The sequence below is a fragment of the Astatotilapia calliptera genome, chromosome 11 (assembly GCF_900246225.1).
Source record: "Astatotilapia calliptera chromosome 11, fAstCal1.2, whole genome shotgun sequence".
Classification (NCBI taxonomy): Eukaryota; Metazoa; Chordata; class Actinopteri; order Cichliformes; family Cichlidae; genus Astatotilapia; species Astatotilapia calliptera.
The window spans coordinates 28,370,045-28,395,901 of NC_039312.1; the positions used below are offsets into that span (position 1 = coordinate 28,370,045).

A 25,857-nucleotide genomic window follows, 5' to 3' on the forward strand; every position below is an offset into this window, starting at 1 on the left:
CTTGTATGCAGCTATATATATATGTACCCGCTTCTATGCTCGTGCTGCCTTCACTGCCAATCGTAATTAGCAGTTATCAACATATAAATACGTATTTTTGTATAGCTGTAACTGAATTTTCAGGGTAAAGCTTTATCAGAATATATTTTGATACCAAGCCTAGTTATTCTCGTTGATGCCGAAATCGATTAGATGACTAAGTTTACACGAATTCAGCTTTTAACAATAATACAATGTTGAAATAGAGTATGAAATACTGAGCAGCTTCCCCGCCTGAAAATGATTTATTTGTAGCCCATATTATTCTCCTTCTTCTAAAGGGTTATATTAGTCTGCATTTTTCTGTAAAACTCTACGAACGTTTCAATCATTGGATATAGAGGGAATAACTCTTTAAACAGCACGTAGGCTAATCAGCTGACTTCAACAGCACGTAATCAGCTGACTTCAACAGAACTTCACACTTTCGCTTCTCCTTTTTCGCCACAACAGATAACTCGGTAACATATAAAAGGTAGGTCAGCAGAACTGCTGTTCAAGTCTGAGGTTACGTCTCATTTCTACTGTATCGAAGTGTACGGCGTCGTTTAGCGAGTATATACAAAATACGGAAATATCTCTAATAGTCTGTCTTTATTATCCAAGCAAACTGAAAACCATTTCGACTACATAGCCGAAAGGACGTAATTAGAAAGCTTTATCGGGAAAATTTTATTATTTACGTGATGAAACTGGTAATAAAAAGCAGACAAACACCGTGTGAACATCAGTATGAACCTAAGAACTGATCGGGGCCCGCTGTTGTTTTCCCGTCGGACTAACTCTACCCTGGTGATCATAGTACTTAGATAACACGTCATACAATTTAGTGCTATGAGGAAGTGAAACTAGCTGGGTTAAAAAGGACTACTGGAAGCATACAAGGCTGACAGGCACAGGCATCTCCTTTCCGGGGTGTCGGGGGGAGGTACTTAAAATATGAGCACATATTTTCAGCATATAACTATTTCAGTTTGCTTTCAGGAAAGAACACAAACTACTCACCCATCAGAACATCATCTTTTAGGTTTTGCACTTAGCAAAGTCAGTGACAACACTGCTCGAATCCAAAGCCCTGGCACTGTACTTATCCTGCTCTCTTTTCACCTCCCTCTTTTGAGCACCAGTGTTATTTACAATCATCCATCTCAGTCATAGCTAGCTATCTTAATCAGATGATGGTGGAATGTATCGATTCAAACTGTATTCAAACAGTAGCAACAATGACGACTTTGACTGGCAAATAATATTGATTACAGCCGCTGGCAGTTCAATAAGGCCAGATTATTAGAAGGAATTAAATAAAGATTTGATTAGACTCCGATGGCTCCTCACAGAGTGAAATCTCAGTGGTGATAGGAATTGAGACAGGGCCCTCTGGTAGATGCTGGTGGTGGTGAAAATAAGATGGAGGCTTGGATGAAATGACATGTGTGAGGTGGGTTGCACATAGGTTTCTGCAAGGGAAAATCAAAGATGAGCAGTGTGATTTAAAATATGGTGCTTGGAGGGTAATTGGTTTGAAGAAGGTGGGCAGAAAGATGAACCTAATAATAATAATAATGGATTGGATTTATATAGCGCTTTTCAAGGCACCCAAAGCGTTTTACAATACCACTATTCATTCACTCTCACATTCATACACTGGTGGAGGCAGCTACAGTTGTAGCCACAGCTGCCCTGGGGCAGATTGACAGAAGCGAGGCTGCCATATCGCACCATCGGCCCCTCTGGCCAACACCAGTAGGCAAGTAGGGCAAAGTGTCTTGCCCAGGGACACAACGACCAGGACAGAGAGCCCAGGGATCGAACCTAATGAACCTCCTTAAATTATTTAACAACCCTGTTATGAGCAAGTCCTGATAATAATGGAACATGTTGGGTTTGTTTTTTTTGTAAAGGTAAAAACTGTCCTATGAGTCAGTCTGAGGAAAAAGATGAGGGACTGCTGCCCTCAAATGAGGAACATGGCAGCCAGGCAGACCTCGAGAGGTAAGATGGAAATCTCTTTCAACTCAAAATCCTCCGATTTAAAGTTTTGGATAATGTTTTGCTAGGTTGGGATTGGGTATTTTTGTTCTGTCCCTTGTTCTAAAAAAGCACATCCTTTACCTCTCAACTGGGCTCTTTTGGACATTTTAGAGACTGAGTATAGATAATGTATATACTATTATGAATTTGATCATTCAGGGAACTATAGAAGGGATATTTGTACTTAGAAATGTAGGAAATAGTCAAAGCCAAATACTTGAAGTGTCCTTTTTTTTTTTTTTTTTTTTTTTAGCAGAGTCCAATCTAGCCTTTCTATTCTTAAGGCTTATAAGTGGCTTGCACCTTGGAGTTGAACCCTCTGTATTCACTTTCACGTAGTCTTCTCTTTATGGTAGACTTTGATATTGATACACCTTCCTCACTTGTTCACTTGGTTGGTTGTTGTGAAAGGATTTCTCTTCACCATGGAAATGTGGTCTTCTGTAGATATCCAGGTCTTTTTGTGTTGCTGAGTTCACCCGTGTTTTATTTCTTTCTCAGCATGTACCAAACTGAAGACTCCTAATATTGTAGCAATTTCTTGGATGTCTCCAAAAGTTGATTCTGTTCATTTGGATATAGCTTTGTCAGCTACGTCCAGATGAACAGAATCAGCTTTTGGAGATTTACTTACCTGGATGATTGAGCATGCATCAAGGAATTTCTCAGATGGGTTTTTTCTGTTCTTAACTGGAATATGTTTCAGTAAACAGAAAACAAAACTTGAGTCAGTATCACAATATATATGAACCTAATTATATATAATGAATATTTCTGAAAGCCGGTGAATGGAATAAAATTTATTAAAAAAATGTTTATTTATATCATGAAAGATAAGAATGCAGTAAATCAACAGAGTTATATATTGTTTGATACTCCATGTCCAATATGCTCTAAAAATAATTCATTTTTTTCAGTAAAACTCTTCACATGGATGTTAAAGACATTACATTGGTTAGCAGTTAAACATGTTGGTAGCATTCTTGGACAGATGTATATAACCTCGACTTGCAAACTAGCTTTCTGTTGTCACATCTTGACATTTTCAGAGCACACACAAACCAGAGTACAAAAGTATAACCATAAACTGAATTAAAACATGAAGCATGTTGAAAAATAATATTCAAAGTAATATATATAACAAAATATGAGTAGTAAGTAATAAATCACTTGGTGATCATGAAGTAAAACATCAAATCTCCAACATCCTAAACAGTATAAGGTATGAGGTCAGTACCTTTCCTCTAATATGTCTGGCTATGTATGGTAACTAGTACCACTTACCATTTTCCTGTCAGTGACTGAAGTCTATAGAACTCCCGTGCGACTTTTTTGTATGGTACATTTCTTTCAGGACTAAGCAGGAACATTCAAACTCAACTTCACAAAGCTGTGTATCCATGGAGAGCCAGAGATCCAGGGATTACCCGATTAGTTTCAACCAGCAAGAATCAGCTACAGAGTAAGTCAGCAAAGCAGTTTTAGCATAACTATGAAATTATTATTAAAAGATCTATGTTGTTTGCTTCTCTTGCCATCAACTGTGTCAGTCAGTAAGCACAGACTTCCTGAGGCAAGTGCCATGGGCTCCATTTAATGCTTTTTTTAAAAAAATGCATATTTGTTTTAATGTGTTCTGTCCCAAACTGAATATGTTGTGTTGTTCTGTTATGTATACAAATATGTCTCCTCTTTGTATGTAGAATAAATTTGTTCTATTATTCCTTTTTCTTTGTTTTAAACACTTTACAAAGCCAAAATCTAAACTTGCCTCTGTCTCAATATGTAATGACTTTTTGTTTTAATTTTCATGACTGTGGCTTACGGCTCATTCAAATCAGAAATCCATTATTTCGGAATATTTACTTGGATCAATCAAAAAATCAAATCAAGAAATAATGTATGGTACTCAATGTCTGAAAAGTATGTTCATTAATATTCCATACTGATTTTGACCTCCTATATCACAAATTACTGCATCAATACAGTGTGACCTGGAGGTGATTAGTGAGTGGCATTACTGATGTGTTATTTGACTCCTTAGCACTATAAGAGGGACATGATTTAGTAATCATCAATAATGAGTCATGTTGTGCCCACAGGGGTCACCAGACAGTGTCAGAGGGGTCCACCTATCATCAGACAGACCTGGACTCCATATTTTTGTACCAAACTGTAGATTTTGTCACTCCTAATCTTGTAGCAATTTCTCGGATGGCTTTTTTTTTTTTTTTAATCAGTTTTCACTCCTTAAAGATGGTTTGTTAACCTGAATGGAGAATTCCTTTGACAGCATGTTCTGTTCACAGCAAAATCTTCCAAATGCAAGCGCTACGGCTCAAATCAACTCCAGGCCTTTTATCTCCCTAACTGATCCTACATGACATAACGAAGGAATTGCCCATCCATGCCCATGAAATAGCCTTTGAGTCAATTGTCCAATTATTTTTGTTCCTTTTAAAAAGAATGTGGCACATGGTAAGGAGCTGAAACTCCTAAATCCTTCTTCCAATTTGAATGTGGATACCCTCAAATGAAAGCTGAGAGTCTACACTTTCTGTTCATGTTTATTATATAACTACAACTGGGATATGTTTCAGTAAACAGAAAACAAAACTTGTGCCAGTATCCAAATAAATATTGGCCTAACTGTATATGGTGAATATTTCTGAAAGCCATTGAATGGAATTAAATTGATTAAAAATTTTAAAAACATTGTTTATTTATATTGTGATGGACTGAGTTGAAAAAGCAGGAGTCGTCACAGGAATTATTAGAAAAATAGGGTTTCCGTTTATTTAACCCAAAAAAATCATATTTACAAAAGTAATAAATGTTGAGCTCATAAAAGACAACAGGGTTGCAACACTCACTTGTTGAAGGTTGGATGATTCCAAGAGACAGCATGAGGTCCACCTCCTCCTTTAGCTCCACCAGGAAGTGTTCTGGTATCCTGTAACTCAAACGCTTCACAGCTGCATCAGGTCTTAAAACAATGTCATGCTCCACAAGTCTGGTGGAGCATGACATTGCTGGAGCATAACTAGTAACACTTATCCTTTGAATTTTTTGTGTTGTCCATTTCTTTCAGGACTAAGCAGGAACAATTAAACTCAACTTCACAAAGCTGTGTATCCATGGAGAGTCAGAGATCCAGGGATTACCCGATTAGTTTCAACCAACAAGAATCAGCTACAGAGTAAGTCAGCAGAGCAGTTTTTAGCATAACTGTGAGATCGGTATTAAGATCTATGTTGTTTGCTTCTCTTGCCATCAAGTGTGTCAGTCAGTAAGCACAGACTTCCTGAGGCAAGTACCATGGGCTCCATTTAATGTAGCTTCTATTATTTTTTTTTAAATGCACATTTGTTTTAATGTGTTTTGTCCCAAACCAAAAATGTTGTGTTGTTATGTAACGTATACAAATATGTCTCCTCTTTGTATACAGAATAATTTTGTTCTCTTATTCCTTTTTCTTTGTTTTAAATACTTTATCTAATCTAAACTTACGTAATGACCTTTTTGTTTTAATTTTCATGACTGTGGCTTACGGCTCATTCAAATCAGAAATCTATTATTCCGGAATATTTACTTGGATCAATCAAAAAATTCAAATCAAGACATAACGTATATTACTTAACATCTGAAAAGTATGTTCATTAACATTCCATACGGATTTCCATCTTCTTTACCACAAAATACTGCATCAATACAGTGTGACCTGGAGGTGATTAGTGAGTGGCATTACTGATGTGTTATTTGACTCCCTAGCAGTAAACCTGATGCAGTTCCCTAGCAATAATTTTAGTCATGTTTTGCCCACAGAGGTCACCAGACGGTGTCAGAGGGGTCCACCCATCATCAGACAGACCTGGACTCCATATTTCTGGTTAGTAACTGTATAAGCAACCCTCTGTAAATAAATAAAAGAAACAGAGTACTTTAACTGGTCTAGTTCACCAAAACATATTTTGAGTGTATTCTGAGAGTGTGTGGTGGAGGTCCTGATCCAGGAAATCTTCAACTTCCGCATTTTGCAGAACACTGAGAAAAACTGGGGACATTCAGTCCATATGAACTATCTTCCACGCTTCTACTGCTGAGTCAGCAGTAGGAAACTGGCTGTGGCCTATTGTGGTGGCACTTACACAACCAGATGGTTGACACTTCATGTAATGTAATGTGGGCTCCTTCTGGGGGGGGGGGGACTGAATGAGTTTAACCCTGAGTTCCTGAAGTCTTAGGATGTTGTTGGGCCATCTTGATTGACATAGCTGAACCTTTCAGGATCACATCTTTTTTTTTGATGTTGCCCTTTTGGTGTCATCAAGTATTGACCTCTACTTGAAACTCATTATGAAATGGCTGGAATCAGAATTTGCACCAAGTCTAAAGCAGTGTTTCTTATTAAGGGTTTAAGGGGGAAAGTGTCCACTCCAAATTGGGGAGGAGCTGTTTCCCCAAGTGGTGGAATTCAGGTATCTTGGGTTTTGTTTATGGGGGGAAAAGTACAGAGTGGGATTGACAAATGGCTTGGCACAGGGTCTGCAGTGTTTTGCACCAGTCTGTTGTGGTAAAGAAAGAACTGAGGTGAAACTATTTAGCATTTTATACAACAACTTTACAAACAAACTAAAAGAATAAAAGAATATTTACATGTGGGTGGAATGAGTTTGTATACATGGCTCTTCCCTAGATTTAGAAAGAAGATAGAAAGGAGTCAACTGAAGGTACATAATAATACATTTTGGACAGTGGTCTGTGAAATGAAGAATCAAAGCTTTTGACAGAGATACATTTCTGCTTTTGAAACTGAAATTTTATTGTATTACAGGTTGTTGAGGAGAACATTGTTACTTTTGTGAAAAATGAGCTGAAGACATTCCGTAAATTGCTGAGTCCAGATTACCCAAAATGCTTGGAGAGTCAAGCTAAGGAGGAGGAGATAAATAATAGTGAAGATGAAGACCAGATATGGAGGAGCAGAGAGGCTTTTCTGAAAATCACACTGCAGGTCATGAGACGAATGAAACATGGAGAGCTGGCTGACTCTCTGCAAAACAGTAAGAGGTTTTTAATACAGTAGATGAAGCAAAACAAACATACAAGCCAAAACAATTAAAATCTGAGGTGCTGAAAATCTTCTATACAAAACATTACATCTTTAAAGGTCTTCTTAGCTATGCATACTATCCAAGAGTATATCAAGAGTTTCTGTCTGGGTAGTAGAAATCACATTTTTTTCTATTAGTAAAATTCTTTACTGAATCACCCAGTGAGTGATTCAGTAGTGACAATAAGTTGATTATTTTGCTTATAAAATTTTGGATTATTTCAATATCACATGTGCATAAAATTAACATGTGGACCAAAACCCCCCAAAAGAAATGATTTTCTACCATCACATTAAGAGATAAATGTGGCTTTGTTTGTGTCAGCTTTTTATTATTTTTCTGTCACCTAATTTGTCTTTGGTTTAAAGTAGGGAAATTGAGATATCTGTACCATGATCTAATTTAATACAATTTATCATTTTTCTTGTTAGGAGCTTCTGGGGCCATGTGTCCATATAAACTCAAATCAAGTCTAAAGAAGAAGTTTCAGTGTGTGTTTGAGGGGATTGCCAAAGCAGGAAATCCAACTCTTCTGAATCAGATCTACACAGAGCTCTATATCACAGAGGGGAGATTTACAGAGGTCAACTCTGAGCATGAAGTCAGACAGATTGAAGCAGCATCCAGGAAATCAGATGGAACTGAACCAAAAATCAAACAAGAAGACATATTTAAACTCTCTACTGAAATAGATGAACCAATTAGAACAGTCATGACAACAGGAGTGGCTGGCATGGGGAAAACAGTTTTAACGCAGAAGTTTGCTTTGGACTGGGCTGAAGGCAAAGTCAACCAGCATATCCAATTCATATTTCTATTTTCCTTCAGAGAGCTGAATGTGCTGAGAGAGGAAAGGTTTAGTTTGGTGGAACTTGTTAATCACTTCTTTCCTGAAATGAAAGAAGAAGGAATCTGCAGGTTCCAGGATTTTAGGGTTTTGTTTATCTTTGATGGTTTGGATGAGTCTCGACTTTCACTGGACTTCCACAAAACTGATATCCTGACTGATGTTACAGAGTCCACCTCATTGGATGTGCTACTGACAAACATCATAAGTGGAAAATTGCTTTCCTCTGCTCGTGTCTGGATAACCACACGACCTGCAGCAGCCAATCAGATCCCACCTGAGTACGTAGACATGGTGACAGAGGTTAGAGGTTTCAACGACATGGAGAAGGAGGAATATTTCCACAAGAGATTTAGTGAAGAAGAGCAGAGAAGCAGAATTATTTCCCATATCAAAAGGTCACGAAGCCTTCACATCATGTGCCACATCCCTGTCTTCTGCTGGATCTCTGCTACAGTTCTGGAGAAGGTATTAAAAACAAAAGAAGGAGGAGAGCTGCCCAAGACCCTAACTGAGATGTATATTCACTTCCTGGTGGTTCAGTGCAAACTGAAGAACATCAAGTATGATGGAGGAGTTGTGACAGATTCACACTGGACTCCAGAGACCAGAAAGATGGTCGAGTCATTGGCAGAACTGGCATATAAGGAGCTGCACAAAGGAAACCTGATCTTTTATGAATCAGATCTGACAGAGGGTGGCATTGATATCAGAGCAGCCTCTTGGTACTCAGGAGTATTCACACAAGTTTTTCAAGAGGAAAGTGGATTGTACCGAGACAAGATGTTCTCCTTTGTTCATCTGAGTGTTCAGGAGTTTCTTGCTGCTCTTCATGTTTATCTGACATTTTTCAATTCTGGAGTCAATTTGATGTCAGAAGGAACTTCAGTGTGGTCCAGACTGTTTAAAGCCAAACCTGATTCACTATCTCTCTACCAGAGTGCTGTAGACCAGGCCTTACAGAGTCCAAATGGACACCTGGACCTATTCCTGCGCTTCCTCCTTGGTTTATCTTTGGAGAACAATCAGAGACTGCTACATGGTTTAGTGAAAGAGACAGAAAGCAGCTCACTGACCAATCACAAAACAGTCCAGTACATCAAGAGTAAGATCAGTTCCACTTCCTGTCCAGAGAAGAGCATCAACCTGTTTCATTGTCTGAATGAGCTAAATGATCATTCTCTAACAGAAGAAATACAACAACACTTGAGCTCAGGACGTTTGCCCATAGATAAACTGTCTACTTCTCATTGGTCAGCTTTGGTCTTCATCTTACTGTCATCAGAAGAAGAGCTGAATGTGTTTGACTTAAATAAATACTCCACTTCAGAGGAGGTTCTTCTGAGGCTGCTGCCAGTGATCAAAGCATTTACTAAAGCTGTGTAGGTTAAAATACCTGTATAAATCAAATGTATAAAGGTGTATAAAAAGATCTGTCAGTTCAAATACTTTTTGTTGCAAATACTTTTAGGGTGAGTTGCCATGACCTGTCAGAGAGAAGTTTGAAGCCTCTGGCCTCAGTTCTTAGCTCCCAGTCTTCCAGTCTGAGAAAACTAGACCTGAATTACAACAACGTACAGGATTCCGGAGTGAAGCTGCTCTGTGAAGGATTACAGAGTCCACACTGCAAACTGGAAACACTCAGGTTAGGATTAAAAGAATCAAATAGTTATTTAAAACCTGCTTTAGCATTAATACATGTCATCAAATGTGAAATCAGTAATGTAATTTCTTTATTATAACGGACTATTATCAGATTAAAACATGTATGTATGTATGTATGTATTTATTTGCAATAACTGGCTCTTTAACAGGGTCCACTGTTGTTAATGGTGCTAATGTAATAATAAGTGTGATTCTATAATAACTGTAACTTAACAAAATATCTTTGAAATGCTTATCTTTTTTTTTTTGGCAGTAGTGGAAAACGGCTGCATATTAAGGACAATGAGTTGTTGTCATCACACTATTTTGTTACTTGTTCCTTTTTTTTAGTCTTTGTTGCTGCAACTTGTCAGGAAAAAGCTGTGAGGCACTGGCTTCTGTTCTCTGCTCCAAGCCCTCCAGTCTGAGAGAGCTGGACCTGAGTAACAATAACTTGGAGGATTCAGCTGTGATGCTGCTCTGTGAAGGACTAAAAAGCCCAGAATGCAGACTGGAAACTCTCAGGTCAGGATACAGCCATTTGTTCAGCCTCTTTAAAAATGATCTAGGCAGAAAAAAAAAAAATCATATTTTCATATGTCCCCCCCCCCCCCCCCTTTTTTTTTTTTTTTTTCATCAAACCTTTCAGGCCAGTATCAAGGGGTCACCTTTTCAGTTATTGCAGGAAAAATTCAGGAAAAGATAGTGAATGCACAGGTTCATAGACACCTCACTGGTAATAACTTGTATGAACAGTTTCAGTCTGGCTTCCATTCATTTCATAGTACAGAAACAACTCTAGTAAAAATAACAAATTATCTTCTGTTTGCAGCTGACTGGAGTCACAGTGAGACAGCAGCTTTTGATACTGTCTCTCACCACATCCTTCTTCATAGATTAGCATCTATTAGGATCAGTGGTACAGCACTCGCCTGGTTTACCTTTATACTTTCATGCTTTTTAAAAAAAAAAAAAAAAATTTTTCATTTACCTTGTGTTTTTTGTACTATTGTAAGGTGACCTTGAGGGTCTTTAAAGGCGCCTATAAATAAAATGTATTATTATTACTACTACTACTACTACTACTACTAATATTATTATTATTATGCCCTGACTAGGGGGCCAGAACACAACACGAGATAGGCGTCCACTTACCAAACCCAAGCAGCCACAACAAACAAGTTATCTGCATAAACCAATGTTGTATTTATTATTCAGCAAATTAACAGGAATTATGTCAGGATGATTAAATCCTCACAGTGAGTTAAGGACAAAACAACAAAACAGAACACAAGCTCAGAAAACCTGTAAGTATCAAATCAACAACATAGTCTTAACTCCAGAAGGTTAAAAGTTAACAAAAATAAATGGTGGCTCAACCCTACCCACTCCTTCCCATATGGAAAAGATATATATAAATCTTATAAAGTTTGTATCTGTCTTGTGTGAAACTTGTATGAAAAGCATACAAGAGTGAAAACAGATGTAAGATCCCTTGAAAAATTATATAAATGAAACTTGTATGTTTTGGATACTTACTAAAACAATATATGAAAGTAATGAGAAAGTGGCCACTTTCATGAGTAAATCATATAAGCCTTATATGATTCACTATATGAAGTAGGCCACATCTTATGCAAGTCTTTTATAAGTTTTTACTATTTCTTTTCCATATGGGTTATCAGTCTTACATAAGAGATTTTCTCACTCACTACGTGCTTATACACCTCTCTGCATTTAGTTATTAGTTATTGTTAATCTCTGGCTTTCTTCGTGTCTTTTGTCCTGTCTTCCTCCCCCCTCACACCAGCAGATGGCCCTGCCCCTCCCTGAGCCTGGTTCTGGTGGAGGTTTCTTCCTGTTAAAAGGGAGTTTTTCCTTCCCACTGTCACCAAAGCACTTGCTCATATCACTTAGTCATGATTGTTTGGGTTTTCTCTGTTGTATTATTGTAGGGTCTACCTTACAATATAAACCGTTGTGATTTGGCATTGTATAATTAAAATTCAGTTGAATTGAAATGAAGTCAAATAAAGAGACTGATTAAGTGCAATTGGAAATCAATATTTGGTGTGACCACCTTTTTTTGTTTAAAATAGCCTGAACTGTCTTTTGCAGGCTTTCTTATAATTTCTTTAAGTAGTTTTAAGGAATAGTTCCTCTGGCTTCTTGAAGAACATTCAAAGCTCTTCCTTGTGTTAGTCTTGACACTTTTTTGCTGTTTAGGCTTCAGAAATCTCTGTTTGTGTGTTTTTGTGTGTGTAGGCTGTCAGGATGTCTGATCACAAAGAAAGGCTGTGCTTCGGTGGCTTCTGCTCTAAATTCTAACCCAGCTCACCTGAAATTGTTGGATCTGAGTTACAATCATCCAGGAGAATCTGGAGTTAAGCTGCTCTCTGCTGGAAGAGAGAATTCAAACTGGGCACTGAATGATCTCAGGTATGAATAGACCAAGGTGTAAATTGATTTTCTTTAAAATATTTCAGAAAAAACAAACATAAAAATGAAACCAGACTAATTTCTAAGCAACTAAAATTAATTTCTCTTAATGTTATGATTACAAAAAACAACAACTTTGTCCACATCAAACCTTGTTAATTGCTGTTAATTGCTTTTTCAATACCTACCAGGATTGAACCCCGTGGATCACAGTTCATAAAACCTGTTCTGCAGAAGTGTAAGTATGCTCTTTTTTTTTTTTTCTTTTTTTTTCATTAAATAAAATTACAGCACTGGTTGTTAGTGTTAAGTGTTAACAGTCTTCAGGTCATTTCATTTATGTAATTTTGTGGTATTCAACCTACTATCATGGAACTAATTTCTAACCAAAGACACAGTGAGTTTATTTCTATAATGTACCACTGCAGTTTACCAGCATCACAAACAACCAGGGCAAAAACTCAGAGCTTTTTGCCCTGATTTGATATGATATACTAAGGAACAAGTTTTTCAAGCCAACATCATATATCTTTTTTTTTTTAATATATATTTTTATATACAGTGGAACCCCGACTTACGAATACCCTATTTAACGAAAAATTCAAGTTAGGAAGGCACTGAATGGCAGTATTTCTGCCCGTGTTACGGCAAAATGCCCGAGTAATGAAAGCCACTGGCTCTGATTGGCTGAGCCTACAATGCCCACAATGCCTTCTGAATCATGTGACAACCCCTTGGCTTTTGTACTTGTGCTTCGCTGTTCCACTTGAATGACATATTGTTGTTCTAGCTAGCAATTAGCCTATAGCCTGTCAATCAGCATTGCCTCACTCAAAAGACACGATAGGTGCTTCGACTTACGAAAATTTTAGACTTACGAAAGACCCTCGGGAACGAATTAATTTCGTAAGTCGGGGTTCCACTGTATATTTTTTTTATATTTTTTTCCATTTTCACAAATAGTACATAATTACATAACATAATAAAGTGTACAGTTCAGAGCCAAAAAAACAAACAAACACCCCCCCCCAAAAAAAACAACAACAAATCAATAAACAAACAACCCCAAAACAAAGCAAAAACAAAAACAAACAGACTGAGAACTAAGCACAAAACAAAACGCCAGCTCAGATCCATCTAAAAGATAAATAAAGTATACAATACAGTACCTGTGGTCCCAGTAGAACGCTGCCGTTTGAATATTCAAGAGAATCCTTGTAGCATAATATTAGAGACATCAGGTTCCACACCTTGAAGAATTGGTCTGTTTTTGACTGCAGTACACATGTAAGATATTCCAATGGCACTAGGTCCAAAACTACTCTTTGCCAACCTTTAATAGCTGGTGTTTTTTCATTAATCCTTTGGAGTAGAATATTCTTCCTCGTCGCATAGGTGAGAATACAATACAACCTCCTATTATTCTTTGATATTAAACGCCGGCTGGGGAGGCCCAGTATGAGCGACAGAGGGTCCATCTCCAATTCACAGCCCAAAATCTTCTCCATTTCAGATAACACATTAGACCAATATTCTTGCAATTTCAAACATGACCAGAAGCTGTGAGTTATACCAATTTCTGTCTTGCATTTGAGGCACATGGGTGAAAGGGTAGGATTATATTGATGTCTGCGAAATATGGATATATATACATTCTGTGTATGATTTTTAACTGTATTGCTTTGGTACAATTACAAACTGAGATTGATTTGGCATAACTCCAGACATCTTTCCACTCTTCATCATCAATTGTTATACCTAACTCCTTTTTCTATGTGCCTTTAAGCCTCTGTGACATCACTGAAGGTACAGAATATAAAGCCTTATAAAATATCTTCACAGGTACCTCTTTATCTGTTCAAACTAATAATTTCTCAACAGGAGAACTTTCATGGTTCTCACTGAAATTAGTACTGTGCAAGATATAATGCCTTATCTGTAAATAACAGAAGAAGTCATGTTTGGGGAGAGAATATTTCTCCACCATTTGGTCAAATGGCATAACCACATTGTCGGAGAATAAGTCCCTCAGTCTGTGAATTCCTTTGTTCTTCCATTCGTTAAAACCTATATCGAACATCCCCGGTTGAAAGTCAAGATTATTCGCAATAGGGGTAAACATAATGTTAATTTCAACCTTCCCTCAATTCAACATACTAACCGCCAGGCCTTAAGTGTATTAAGTGTGATTGGATTATCACAGCTCGATCTAATATCTTTAAAGTTCTTAAAGAACAGTAAGTCCCTTAATGGATACTTTGAAATAGAGGTTTCAATCTCCAACCAGATAGAGTATGAATTATTTGTAACCCAGTCATGAATATAGCACATGTGAGTACTCAATTGATATATTCTAATTTTTGGTCAATCTAGACCCCTTACTGAATCTGGGAGCTGTACTGTAGCCATCTTAAGTTTTGGTCTGCGTTTGCTCCATATAAAAGAGCTATAACTGGAATCCTTTGAACAGGATAATAACAGTCGAGGCAAAATATTAATCTTAACCAAAGCTATACGTCCTAGCCAGGAAACAGGTAGGTAGTTCCATCTCTCCAAATCCTGCTTTACTTTCTCGAACAGAGGGACAAAATTTGCTTTATACATTTGTTTAAATTTTGGAGTTATAAATATCCCTAAGTATACAAAACCTGTGGTGGACCGCTTGAAGGGGAAAGAAAACAGTCCAGTTGGCACTGAATTAGGGCTCCCAATTGGCATAGCCTTAAGTAAAACCAGTATTGATGTCCCTGGATCAGAAATAAATATTAAAACATCATCTGCATATAAACTGATCTTATGCTCATAATCGATTCGCAGGCCCCATACATCAGGTGCTGTCCTTATCGCCTCGGCTAACGGTTCGATGGCAATGGCAATAGCAAACAAAAGAGGTGACAGTGGGCAGCCTTGCCTCGTTCCTCTAAACAATGGGAAACTATCTGATTTCAGTCCATTAGACAAAATGGGCGTTGGGCATCTTTCTTTGCCTTTAGACAATAATTCTGATGGCAAAAGAGCCAAACGGGACAGGCAAAAAAAAAAAAAAAAAAAAAAGACAAAATGGACACCTGAGGATTATCATCCAAAATTTTTACCCACTTAATGAAATTATCACCAAGACTGAATTTATTTAAAGTGTAAAATAACTAAGTCCATTCTATCTGGTCAAAAGCTTTTTCAGCATCCAGAGAAAGCACCAAACCACCCATGTTCCTTTGCTGAGCAGCTTATTTAGATTGAGAAGGCACCTGACATTATTACAGGAATTACGGCCTTTTATAAAGCCTGTTTGATCTTCTTTAATAATTACAGGCAGGATAATTTCGAGTCGGGTAGCTAATATTTTAGAAAGTATCTTCCGGTCCACATTTAGAAGAGCTATCAGTCTATAAGGTGAACAAGACTTTGCACACTTCCCCTTCTTCAAAATAAGACAGATATTAGCTTCCCTTAAAGTCTGAGGTAATCTATTATGCAATAACGAATAATTAAACATATTAAGTAATGGGTATTAACAGCTTACTAAATTAATATAAATAAAATAAAATATAAAATTCCCTACTAAAACCATCAGGTCCTGGGGTTTTTCCGTTCTTTAAAGTTTTTACAGCGTTTAGTACTTCCTTTCTAGAAATGGGAGCATTAAGGGTGGTCTGTTGTTTTGTTGCTATGGTAGGCAGATTGAGCCTGAAGAAGAAAAACTTGTGTTTCTCACAGAAAATCATTAATCTAATAAACTTAAGAGATGTATTTCAACAGACATTTATGGTATGTGAGAGAGGCAAAGCTAGAGGGAAGAGAGGAAAAAAATATATAAATATAATAAATGTTTATGAATGTGAATAAAAGCCTGAGACTCTGCAAATCCATTGTAAAAAGTAACTTCTTTGTTGGCAATACCCAAAATAAGATGCATCCTTATGTGGGCTGTATTAAGCTTATTCTGATAAAATCTCCACCTTATACAGCAAAAGTATTAACCCTGGAAGCAGAAACATTCTTAACCACATGAGATATACTTCTTTATGTTGTTAAACAGAGAACAATTAACAGTAAACCTTTCCACATCTTAGCAAACCTTTTTTTTTGTGATTTATGCAAGGAACTGTTTTTAAATGTTTCTTCAATCAATTTGGGAATATTGACAGTTATATCTAAAATCGGACCAGCAATATATCCAGATGTGTGTCAATCTGTTCTCTCCATCTGTTTGTGTATGACCAACTTAAAAATTTGGGATCTGAAGTTTGACACTATGTGGTTGGTTCTAATATTTTAGCTAATAGTTGCTTTCTGTTCATAACGTTTCATAACAATCCCAACGAATGCATGCGTTATAGTTTTCATGTCTGCCCGTGTTTGATTGGGTTTATGCAAATGCAGACATTCACATGCTTGATCATTTTTTGTAACTGCATGGACTCATCCTCTGAGTTCAAGGAACAACTCTGTATTCAAACCCATGACAAAGTATAATTACCACTTGAATTGTGAAAATCTTACGCTAGCCCTTAATTGAAAGTAATTTCAGCTTTTTCCTAAAACCAAGTCTTAACCTTCAAACAGGCCTTTGACTCCCTGGAGATGATTTAAAAGTAAATCTGTAAAGTGCACCTAAAAAAGCACGTGTTGCAATCTCCCCAAATTGAAACAGCATCTAAGTTAGAGTAAGACAATAAACTGCTGTTCTGCTTTATCTTTCCTTCAGATGCCCGTAAACTCACACTGGACCCAAACACTGCAAACAAAAACCTTGTAATGTCAAACAACAACAGAAAAGTGGCAATGGGTAGACAGAAGCAGTCATATCCTGATCACCCAGAGAGGTTTGACTACTGGAAACAAGTGCTGTGTACAGAGGGTCTGTCTGGTTGTTGTTATTGGGAGGTTGAATGGGAAGGACATATTTACTTAGGAGTGACGTACAAAGGAATCCGGAGGAAGGGGCAAGGGGATGACAGCTGTCTTGGATGCAATGATCAGTCCTGGACCCTGATGTGCTCTAATGGTGGTTACTCTTGCCAACATGGTAACAAAAGAAGATCCATCCGTACAACTGCTACCAGCAGAACAGGGGTATACCTGGACTGGCATGCCGGCACTCTGTCCTTCTTTAATGTCTCCTCTGGCAAACTGATCCACCTCCAGACCTTCCATACTGAATTCAAGGAGCCAGTCTACCCTGCTTTCAGGGTCAGGACTGATCCATTTAACTCATCGCTGGCTTTGTGTTAGATAAATCTTTAAATCTGTTTGGAACTCATCTTAGATGCAGTAGGGTGACAGATGAGGGCCTTAGTTTAAAGTCACCAATGCTTTTCCAGTAGCTGACCATTCAGCAAGTCTGAGTAATTAATCAAAGAGGCCTGCTCTGGCACAGAAGTCTCAAGCAGTTGAGTCTAGCTAGGGTTAGGTCACACTAGTTCAAGTTAGCTGGCCCACCATTCACAATTCACAGCTTGAAGTTTAGCTGGCTTGTGGGAACATTCATGAAGTGAATGTTCGGCTTGGAGCTGGCTGCGGTGCAGGACCTTCGAGAGGCTGGACAACAGCATCTTCATCACTCAGTACAGTGGCGATGAGGTTAGAGCACTGGGCAGCTTGACTTTGGCTGGCTGTGCAAGTGTGGAACTTGCTGGCTCCAGCAGCGAAGATGTGGAGCTCGACTCTTGAGGTGTGGGTATGAAATTTACAAAGTCAGCCATTTATTCAATGACGTTTCCTTGTATATTTTGCAAAATTATCAGAATTCTGAACTTCAAAAAAGTAATAAATAAATTGAGGAAAAAAAAATCTGAATTGTGAGATTATTCACTCAACCATAGCAAGACTGTAAATTTTGTACAAGTTGCACGAAGTTTCTGTAAATATACTGTAACTGTTACAATGTAAACCTCTTTTAATTTCATTAGTTGTATGGAAAGTAAAAAAGGCAGTAGGCTTTGTTTTATTTAACCTATTATGACTTCCAAATGTAATTTCATTATTTTCTTGTCAACAAAGAATGTTCAGAAAAAGTTTCTTGAACATTTTTCACAATATTTTATTGTGAGCATGTAAAGATTTAGCAAAATGATAATGTGTATGTGATTCAGAAGTACATTTAAAACTAACACTGAAATCAGACTTCAGGCATTGAAAACTGTTTCTTTTCTGTGTTTATTGTCACTTTAATATTGCTGTGATTTAAAAATAAATGTTTTTCATTAAAGAAAATTTCAGTCATATATATATTTGCAGAGTTCTGCATCACTAAATTGATATGCAGCTATTTCCTACGTACAGTCCTCTTGTGGTCAGTTCAGCTCTGCTCCTCACACAATGGCTGTCTTCATAAACTGAAAAGAAAACAAGTCTTTAAAATGCAACTGTAAAAATAAATAGGCACAGTAAAATGTAGATATTTTTTATTATTTAACTCTTATTAGGCTAAGTAGCAAAGAAGACAGAAAACAGTCTATTTTTACTACTTACATCAAACAGATAAATATTTACTTCACCTCTTTAAAAAAAGAAAGAAAGAAAGTAAATGCATGTATTTTCCTCTGAATGAAAGCCCAAATTACCTTATGTAACAAAGTGCAGATTTTTACACCTTAATCACCCAATGACCTCAGAATAAATCTCTCTGTTGCTATTTTTTCTGTTTGTATTTGTCCTCGCTACCTAGCCTGACCTGTCTCCCCAATGTGATGTTTGTGTATTGTATGTACGGTCGGCAAGGTCTGTCATCTCGGTTGTGGGCAAAAGACCTGCAACTGACAAATAAAAGCTCTCATCTCATCTCATTACCTCCCATAATTTCCTTTGCTTGCAAACAACTACAGCCTAATGTATTTTAGTCTATATATTTAGTCTTTTTGCCTTTTTTGGATTTATACACATGCATAATCTATACTAACACACTTTTTAGTCATTATTAATATTGTCTACACTTTTCTGTAATTTTCCATATAGGTGAACATGTAAAAACTTGCTAGATTAAATTACACAGGTTTTATTTAAAACATGAAAACTCACCTGGTTCATGGTGAAGCTGGCCACTTGACAGTCACAGGGCAAGTTCAGCAGATGGGCTTTGAAACGATCTGAGACAGGAGGCATATATTTAAAACTTTGAAATACCATTTCAAGCTTGTAGAAGGATCAAAACTACAAAAATGATTGCAACTAAATTAATAACAATTCAAAGGTTATTGGGGAATAGATACAAATTAATTTAAGGTTTGCACTCAGTGACTTTTAATTCATCACATTCCCCCCCCCATTAATACTTAAAAAAAATAGTTCTAGACATCATATCTGGTGTAGTAGACACATTGTGTAATATTGAGCTGGAGTATATCCTTAAAGTCAGTGTCAATGTGTTACAGTTGCAGTTACCTTTGAGGATCTGAAGTTTTGCCAGGGCAGCCACATATTTATCATAGTTGATCCCACCCTCTGAGCGATATTCCTGCCACAGAACTCTGAAGGTTTCGTCATCCAAATGAAATTCTGCAATAATCAGTGAATTTTCCCCGATTATTTATTTTATTTTTACAAATAAATGACTGCTTCTTAAATGTTTTGAATCTTTCTAATGACACATCCAAACCTTTTGTACTGCATCAAGAATATAATATACAGTACAGTTTGGTTTTCTGTGACTTTGCAGCTTATGTCTGTATAATGTGTCCAGTGTGTACTGTAAGCTGAACACAGCTGAGTGCGCAACTATGATATCAGAAATATCTGTATATTTTCTTGATTTATCAGCAAAGTTATGAAGGAGAAATGATGGATGTCAATGGATGTATTTTTACTGTACTTTTAAAGAAATAATGTCATACCACGGGCAACCAAAGCCTTTTTCATTTGGTTCTCAGTAACAGAGGGTTGATTCCTGCTCCCATAGCTCTCCACGTATTCTCTCCTGATAGCGCCCACAAAACGCTCCAGTTTGAAGAACTCCACCACATCCAGGTCTCCAGACTGGTCTGCCTGAAAGTGCTGGTTAAAGAGCATGAAGCATGCAATATACATAGCTAAACACATAATTGCAATAAATGGAAACATATGCCAAATGGATAATTTTATAACACGGGAGGTTTCCATATTAATGTTTTCTATGCATCATGTTGGCATGGCTTTAACTATTACACTACCCACAAGCCTTTACTTCCTTTGCTATTAAAAAAAAGAAGTCATTAAGTGTAAAATCAGTCACATGAAGGTTCCCCCTCCCCAAATTATTTACTTCTTATTTCTTTAAGTGTTAAACTGTTGGCTAGAATTTGTAGTTCTGGTTCTACTAACTGCCACAAAAAAAGGATACATCCATGAGAGTCAGCAGCAGACGAGCAGTACTGAGAGTAAGAGCTAAATTTCGAAAAATAAATAAAAAAACATGAATTTAAATATTGTTCTTCAATTATTATTGAAAATGTTGGTGTTGGAAATGAAACAAACCTTTTCCATGAACAGAATAGCCACCAGCCTCCAGTTTAGCAGCGACATCTTCAGCGTTCAACATCTGCAAACAAGGACAAAAGTGGTCGTGTAATGGAAATTTTGCAGTATTATACCATTACCATTACCATTATACCATTATTGAATAATTACATCCCAAAGATGCGGTATGTGTATGCACACCACAACCTCAGTTATAAAGCAACTTTCAGTTCATTTTAGTGTCAGTTGAATGTACTACATGGATTTGTTTTTAACTTTTTTTGTCTTTAAACCACTATGATCTACATAATCAGTCATAGTTTGATTGTATTAGTCATACACACTAAACCACAAGTCTCCTTTTGATGGGTGGAAATCATTTAGAGACACCCTGTAAAGCTGTACTGTAAACATCTGTTATTATTCAGAAATACCAAAACATTTAACATGTGGAAATAATTTCCCTTCATCATAAAACATTCTGTATCAGAGATTACTTAAAAGATTGAATCCTGTGTACTTTTCAATTCAATAAAACTTTATTGATCCTGAAGGTTGACCCCAAAGGAAATTGGGTTTTATGTTTGGTCATTATTATTATTATTTTTTTACTATCAACTGCTGGACAAATCCTGCTAGACTACAAACAGATGTATTCATCGACACCAGAGACCCTTAAAGTTTTTATTTTTTATTTGTTTTATGATTTTTTTTGTTGTAATTTATCAAAGTTTATTTATTATTAATTTATTTCCTATCCACTGTCACATTTATGTCTCTTTTGACTCAAATTAAGGAAGCAAAGAGTATTAATGCCTTTGGTGATGGTGATGAGCTCCCTTCAGCCACTAGGCGTCACTAAAGCAGCACTGATGACATCATTGGATTCCCACCTATCTGTTTTTGCTGAGATGGACAACCAAATTGAAATCAGCACTGGCAGGTTAAAACTTTGTTATCAGCCCCACACCCCCTGAGTTGTCCACTTACAAAAGAAGCAATAAGTAAAAGTTATCAAATTTACTTTAAATTTCTGAAGAACTGAAATACCTTAGACCTTTTTTCTTCCTGTGAAAGAAAAAAAAGGAAGATGTCAAGTAAAGATAAATAACTGAAAAAGAAAAATAACTCATTTTACTTCATTAAATTACATTTTTAATGTTTCTTTGGTCATCAACAAATTGTCGATTACTTACTGATATGCACATTTCCTCTGGGAATGAGCTGCATTGCAGTTCTTCTGGCCAGGAAATGCCAAAATTGGACATCAGTCCCTCACAGTCCCGTCTGGCTTTCTCACAGAATGACCTGCAGGGCCACTGCGCTTGCCCTGCCTCACACTGAGGGGCATAAACCCGACACAGGAAGATGCGTATGTCCACCGAGCACACGGTTTGCACCATGGAGTTGAAGAAGGACATCTTCGTGAATGCTTCTCTTTGGCTTGTGTGTCCCAGAAGATTTGGAATGAGGGTCTGGTTGTAGGACAGACCCTGGCACATTGGTATGGTGATTGGCTCACAGACCCCACCGCTGCTGCTCACGCCATACTGGAGACACAAGTACACAGTGTCATTCCAGCTCTGGTTACCTTCAGCATGTGATACATTTCTTTAATAATTTTATAGTGAAACATGGTCTTTACGTAAATATGTGCCACAAAAATCCAGCTAAAGCCTGAAAAAATTTTAAATACCAAATTATACATAGACTTGCAAATATGAGGGGAATATCAGTATGGTGACAGAAAAAAATGGACACATCAGCAGAACAAGACACCACGAAAGGTAATCTTGTGCTGTTGTAACTCACTTCTGCTTGTATTGTTAAAAACTGTCTTTGAAGTCCAAATAAATCTGTTTTTGTTGTATGTCACTCTGAATCCTGGACTCATTAGTTTTGACATTTTCTGGTTTGTACAAATCTACAATCAAAACGTTTTTTACACCCTGTGGCCTTAAAGATGTTTTTTTAAGTATGAAAAGTATTTAAAAAAATTTAATCTCAGTAGATTGGTTGAGCCATAAAAATGGACAAATACTACTATGAATACTTTTACATAATAAATGGGGACAAATGAGATAATCTGTTGAATTTGCACTTTTTTTCTTAAGGCATCTAAGGGCTGCACATCATCTGTTATGTAAACTTATTAAACGAGAAATAATTTCACAGGAAATAGTAGATTCTGTTGTCTTGCAAATGATTAACAATGTAAGGTATTGGGTGTCTTATTGCTCTTATGGTTTCAGCTTTTTAAAAAATCTCGGCTGTTCGTCAGATTAATGATCTCAGAATGTATTCCAATACAGTGCATTGGTTTTACTGGTCTAAACTGGGTCATAGGTCGCCCATGACTAAATTGAGTTTGACACAAAAGTGTTAGAGTGTTGTGTCAGACTTACATGCTCACAGGACTCTGTAGTAAATGCTGTACACTTCAGTTCTTCAGGCCATGGTATGCCAAACTTGTTCATCAGTGGCTCACAGCCGGACTTTGCTTTCTCACAGAGAGTTCTGCAGGGAGGACGAGGTTTCCCTGACACACACTCAGGAACGAAAATAGAGCACAATAGCGGCTTTAAGTGGGAGGAGCACTCCACTTTAACTAGTGGATAAAACTGATTTATCTTCAGGCTTATAACATCTTGGGTTTCTTTCTCAGGCAGCACGGTTTCTGTGTAATGCAGGTCTTTGCAGAGAGGAACAGTGATTGGCTGACATGCTGCAGAGGGTGCTTGACTAACACTGATGACTGGAACCTGGATGAACAGAAACAGAAATTAGTTAAATGTCAACAATGCTGGGAAGCACAGTAGTGCAGTGGCTAACAGTATCACAGTAAGAGGATTTCAGGTTTGAAGTGTGTAGCTGTGTTGCCCACCCACAAACCTGAACTGGTAAATAATAATAATAATAATAATAATAATAATAATAATAATAATAATAATAATAATAGACAGGTAATGAAGTGGATGATTAGAAGAATGAATGAACAATGCCATTGCTAATTAGCTACAAATCTGCATGCTCATTTTAACTCTTATTGCCAAAGAGAGTATATCCAAACTGTCCATCCTGTGATACTTGTCTGTCTTATTCTATCAGGTCTAAGGGTTTGTGAGCTGCCAAAGTTTCCCTTGGCCAAAACTTGGCTAACTAGAGAGCATGCTGGAAGAGTGACTTCACTATGTCTTCATTCTAAGGCAATTGAAAAGCTGACTGTTGTAAAGGGGGAATGTAATGGTTGATCAGTTATTCTAAACTGGCCAAAGGTGTCAATGTGACTGTGACTGGATGTCTGTCTCTTTGTGGAAGCCCTGCGACAACCTGTCCAGGGTCTACTCCCCCCCTGCCACATTGAAGAAGTGGAAGAAAATGGATGAATAAATGTACTATCATTTATTGTCATTAACCAGCACTTACTATTTGATAGAGTTACAAGTACAAAAAAGCATATTCCCAAACATATGCAGAGCTGAAACAGATTTGAGCTACTCAGCCAGAAAGGCAAGTGAAAGAGTCAGAGCTTTCATCACAGTGTATAAGCGTCTTTGTGAATATTGTTTATCTTCATATTACTTACATGTTCACAGGACTCTGTGGTAAATGCTTCACACTTGAGAGCTTCGGGCCACTCCAAACTTAAACTTCTCATCTGTGCTCCACAGTGGGACCTTGCATGCTCACAGAGCGTTCTGCAAGGTGGACGAGGTTTTCCTGACACACACTCGGGAACGTAGACGGAGCATAAGAATGGCTTCAGATGAGGGGAGCATCCTGATGTCACAAGTGGATTAAACCGGTTTATTGTTAAGGCTATATTGTCTTGGGTTTCCTGCCCGGGCAGCACAGTTTCTGTGTAAGTCGTGTCTTTGCAGAAAGGAACCGTGATTGGCTGACATGCTGAAGGGGGTGTCTGAATAACACTGACGACTGATGACGCCTGGATGAACACAAACATAAACCTTTTAGTTTATATTTTTAATATTAATGGGAGTATAAAAGCATGCATTCTCTTCTGGTATTGGTGCATTTGGTTTTATACATGAAATCTGATGAAATGAAGAGTCTTAAAGAGGCATTGCATTTTCATTTCTACATACTTGTGGAATGACTGCATGAATTGACAAATTGTGAAAAACACAAACAGATGAGCTGAATATTAGCCAGGAGATGAGGACAATACCATGAAGTGTTACAATAACTGGATGTTCCCATTTAAAGTTTGTTAATGTCAGTGAAAGGGCTATGCCAAAGCTGAACAGACAATGCAACAATAAATTGTGAAACAATCCATTAATTAATTGGGTGAAAATGAGACCTTTCATATGCTTTAACTTGTGCTCTATTCCACATGTGAGGTGATGCATGAAACATTAAACAAAAAGCACTTTTTTCCAGTTAATAATCAGGAAAAAAAACATAAAAAATCCACAGTAGCAAAGACTGTGCAGTTTTAATATTGAATATCCCGTGATATTGATGCTAAAAGCTGAATAATAAAAAAAACAAACATTCATGATTATGACTGTTGAGTTCAGTCAGCTATATTGCGTTACGTTTGCCAGACAGCGTAAGACATTACATTCTTATTATTTTATACTCACCCCTACACAGTTGCTCTCAGGTAAAGTCTCACATCGGAGCCTTAGAGGCCAGGACAACCACTTTGCTCTGAGGGTGGATTCACAGTCTGCCTTGACTTGTACACAGAGAGCTCGGCATGGTTTCAACCTGCTATCGTCCTCTGAGCTGCATTCAGGCACAACAATGCGACACATAAGTTTGGCAACATGCGGTGAGCAAGCAGTCTCCACAATCTGACCAATTTGCTGCAGGTTGTAGCCTTGAACTCCCGTTGGATGAAGGGTAGTGGTGTACCCCACACCTTGACAAAAGCTGGCTGTAAATGGCTTGCAGTTTGTCCTGTCATCGCTCCTGCTGTGTACCCACTGAAGAGACAGCAAACCCAAAACCGCCAAAAACAAATGCTTCATGGCTCGTAGTAAGCTCGAAAACTGTCCTGGATAGATTAGCAAAGCTTTAGGAGGTTTGAGATGAGTGTGTCTCCAATGTGGAGGTGGAGTATGAGTCCACAAATGGAGTTTCTACAAACAAGGCACTGATTTAGGACCACTGTTAAGGTCACATTTAAACAGGTTGCCCAACACAAATAAGAACCAAACTGATCTCAGAGCAGGAGACTGATTCTGAGCTTAGTTGCAAGAAAAACATCTGCTTGTGCTTATGTGCTTTCACGCCTAGGGGTGAGAGTGTATTGGCAAACGCTGGCACAATAACCCTGAC

At 37.5% G+C, this 25,857-nt stretch overlaps 2 protein-coding genes across 2 annotated transcripts; one reads left to right on the forward strand and one right to left on the reverse strand.

Moving 5' to 3' along the window:
* The first annotated feature begins 423 nt into the window (after positions 1-423).
* Positions 424-18,305, forward strand: LOC113031908 (NACHT, LRR and PYD domains-containing protein 3-like). The gene is made up of 12 exons (XM_026184434.1): positions 424-514; positions 1,941-2,031; positions 3,425-3,532; positions 5,162-5,269; positions 5,896-5,959; positions 6,905-7,133; positions 7,616-9,413; positions 9,503-9,676; positions 10,027-10,200; positions 11,941-12,114; positions 12,306-12,352; positions 16,823-18,305. The coding sequence occupies exons 2-12, from the start codon at positions 1,955-1,957 to the stop codon at positions 17,347-17,349; spliced, it is 3,480 nt and encodes a 1,159-aa protein (XP_026040219.1). The 5' UTR covers positions 424-514; positions 1,941-1,954; the 3' UTR covers positions 17,350-18,305.
* LOC113031909 (atrial natriuretic peptide-converting enzyme-like) lies at positions 18,301-25,667 on the reverse strand. Its single transcript, XM_026184435.1, has 11 exons — positions 25,158-25,667; positions 24,134-24,493; positions 22,953-23,309; positions 21,744-22,097; positions 21,598-21,615; positions 20,566-20,629; positions 20,432-20,475; positions 19,947-20,097; positions 19,498-19,611; positions 19,135-19,202; positions 18,301-18,452 (listed from the first exon to the last, which is right to left on the reverse strand). Exons 1-11 carry the CDS (start codon positions 25,545-25,547, stop codon positions 18,429-18,431), a joined length of 1,944 nt encoding a protein of 647 aa, XP_026040220.1. The 5' UTR covers positions 25,548-25,667; the 3' UTR covers positions 18,301-18,428.
* Between the last annotated feature and the right edge of the window lie 190 nt (positions 25,668-25,857).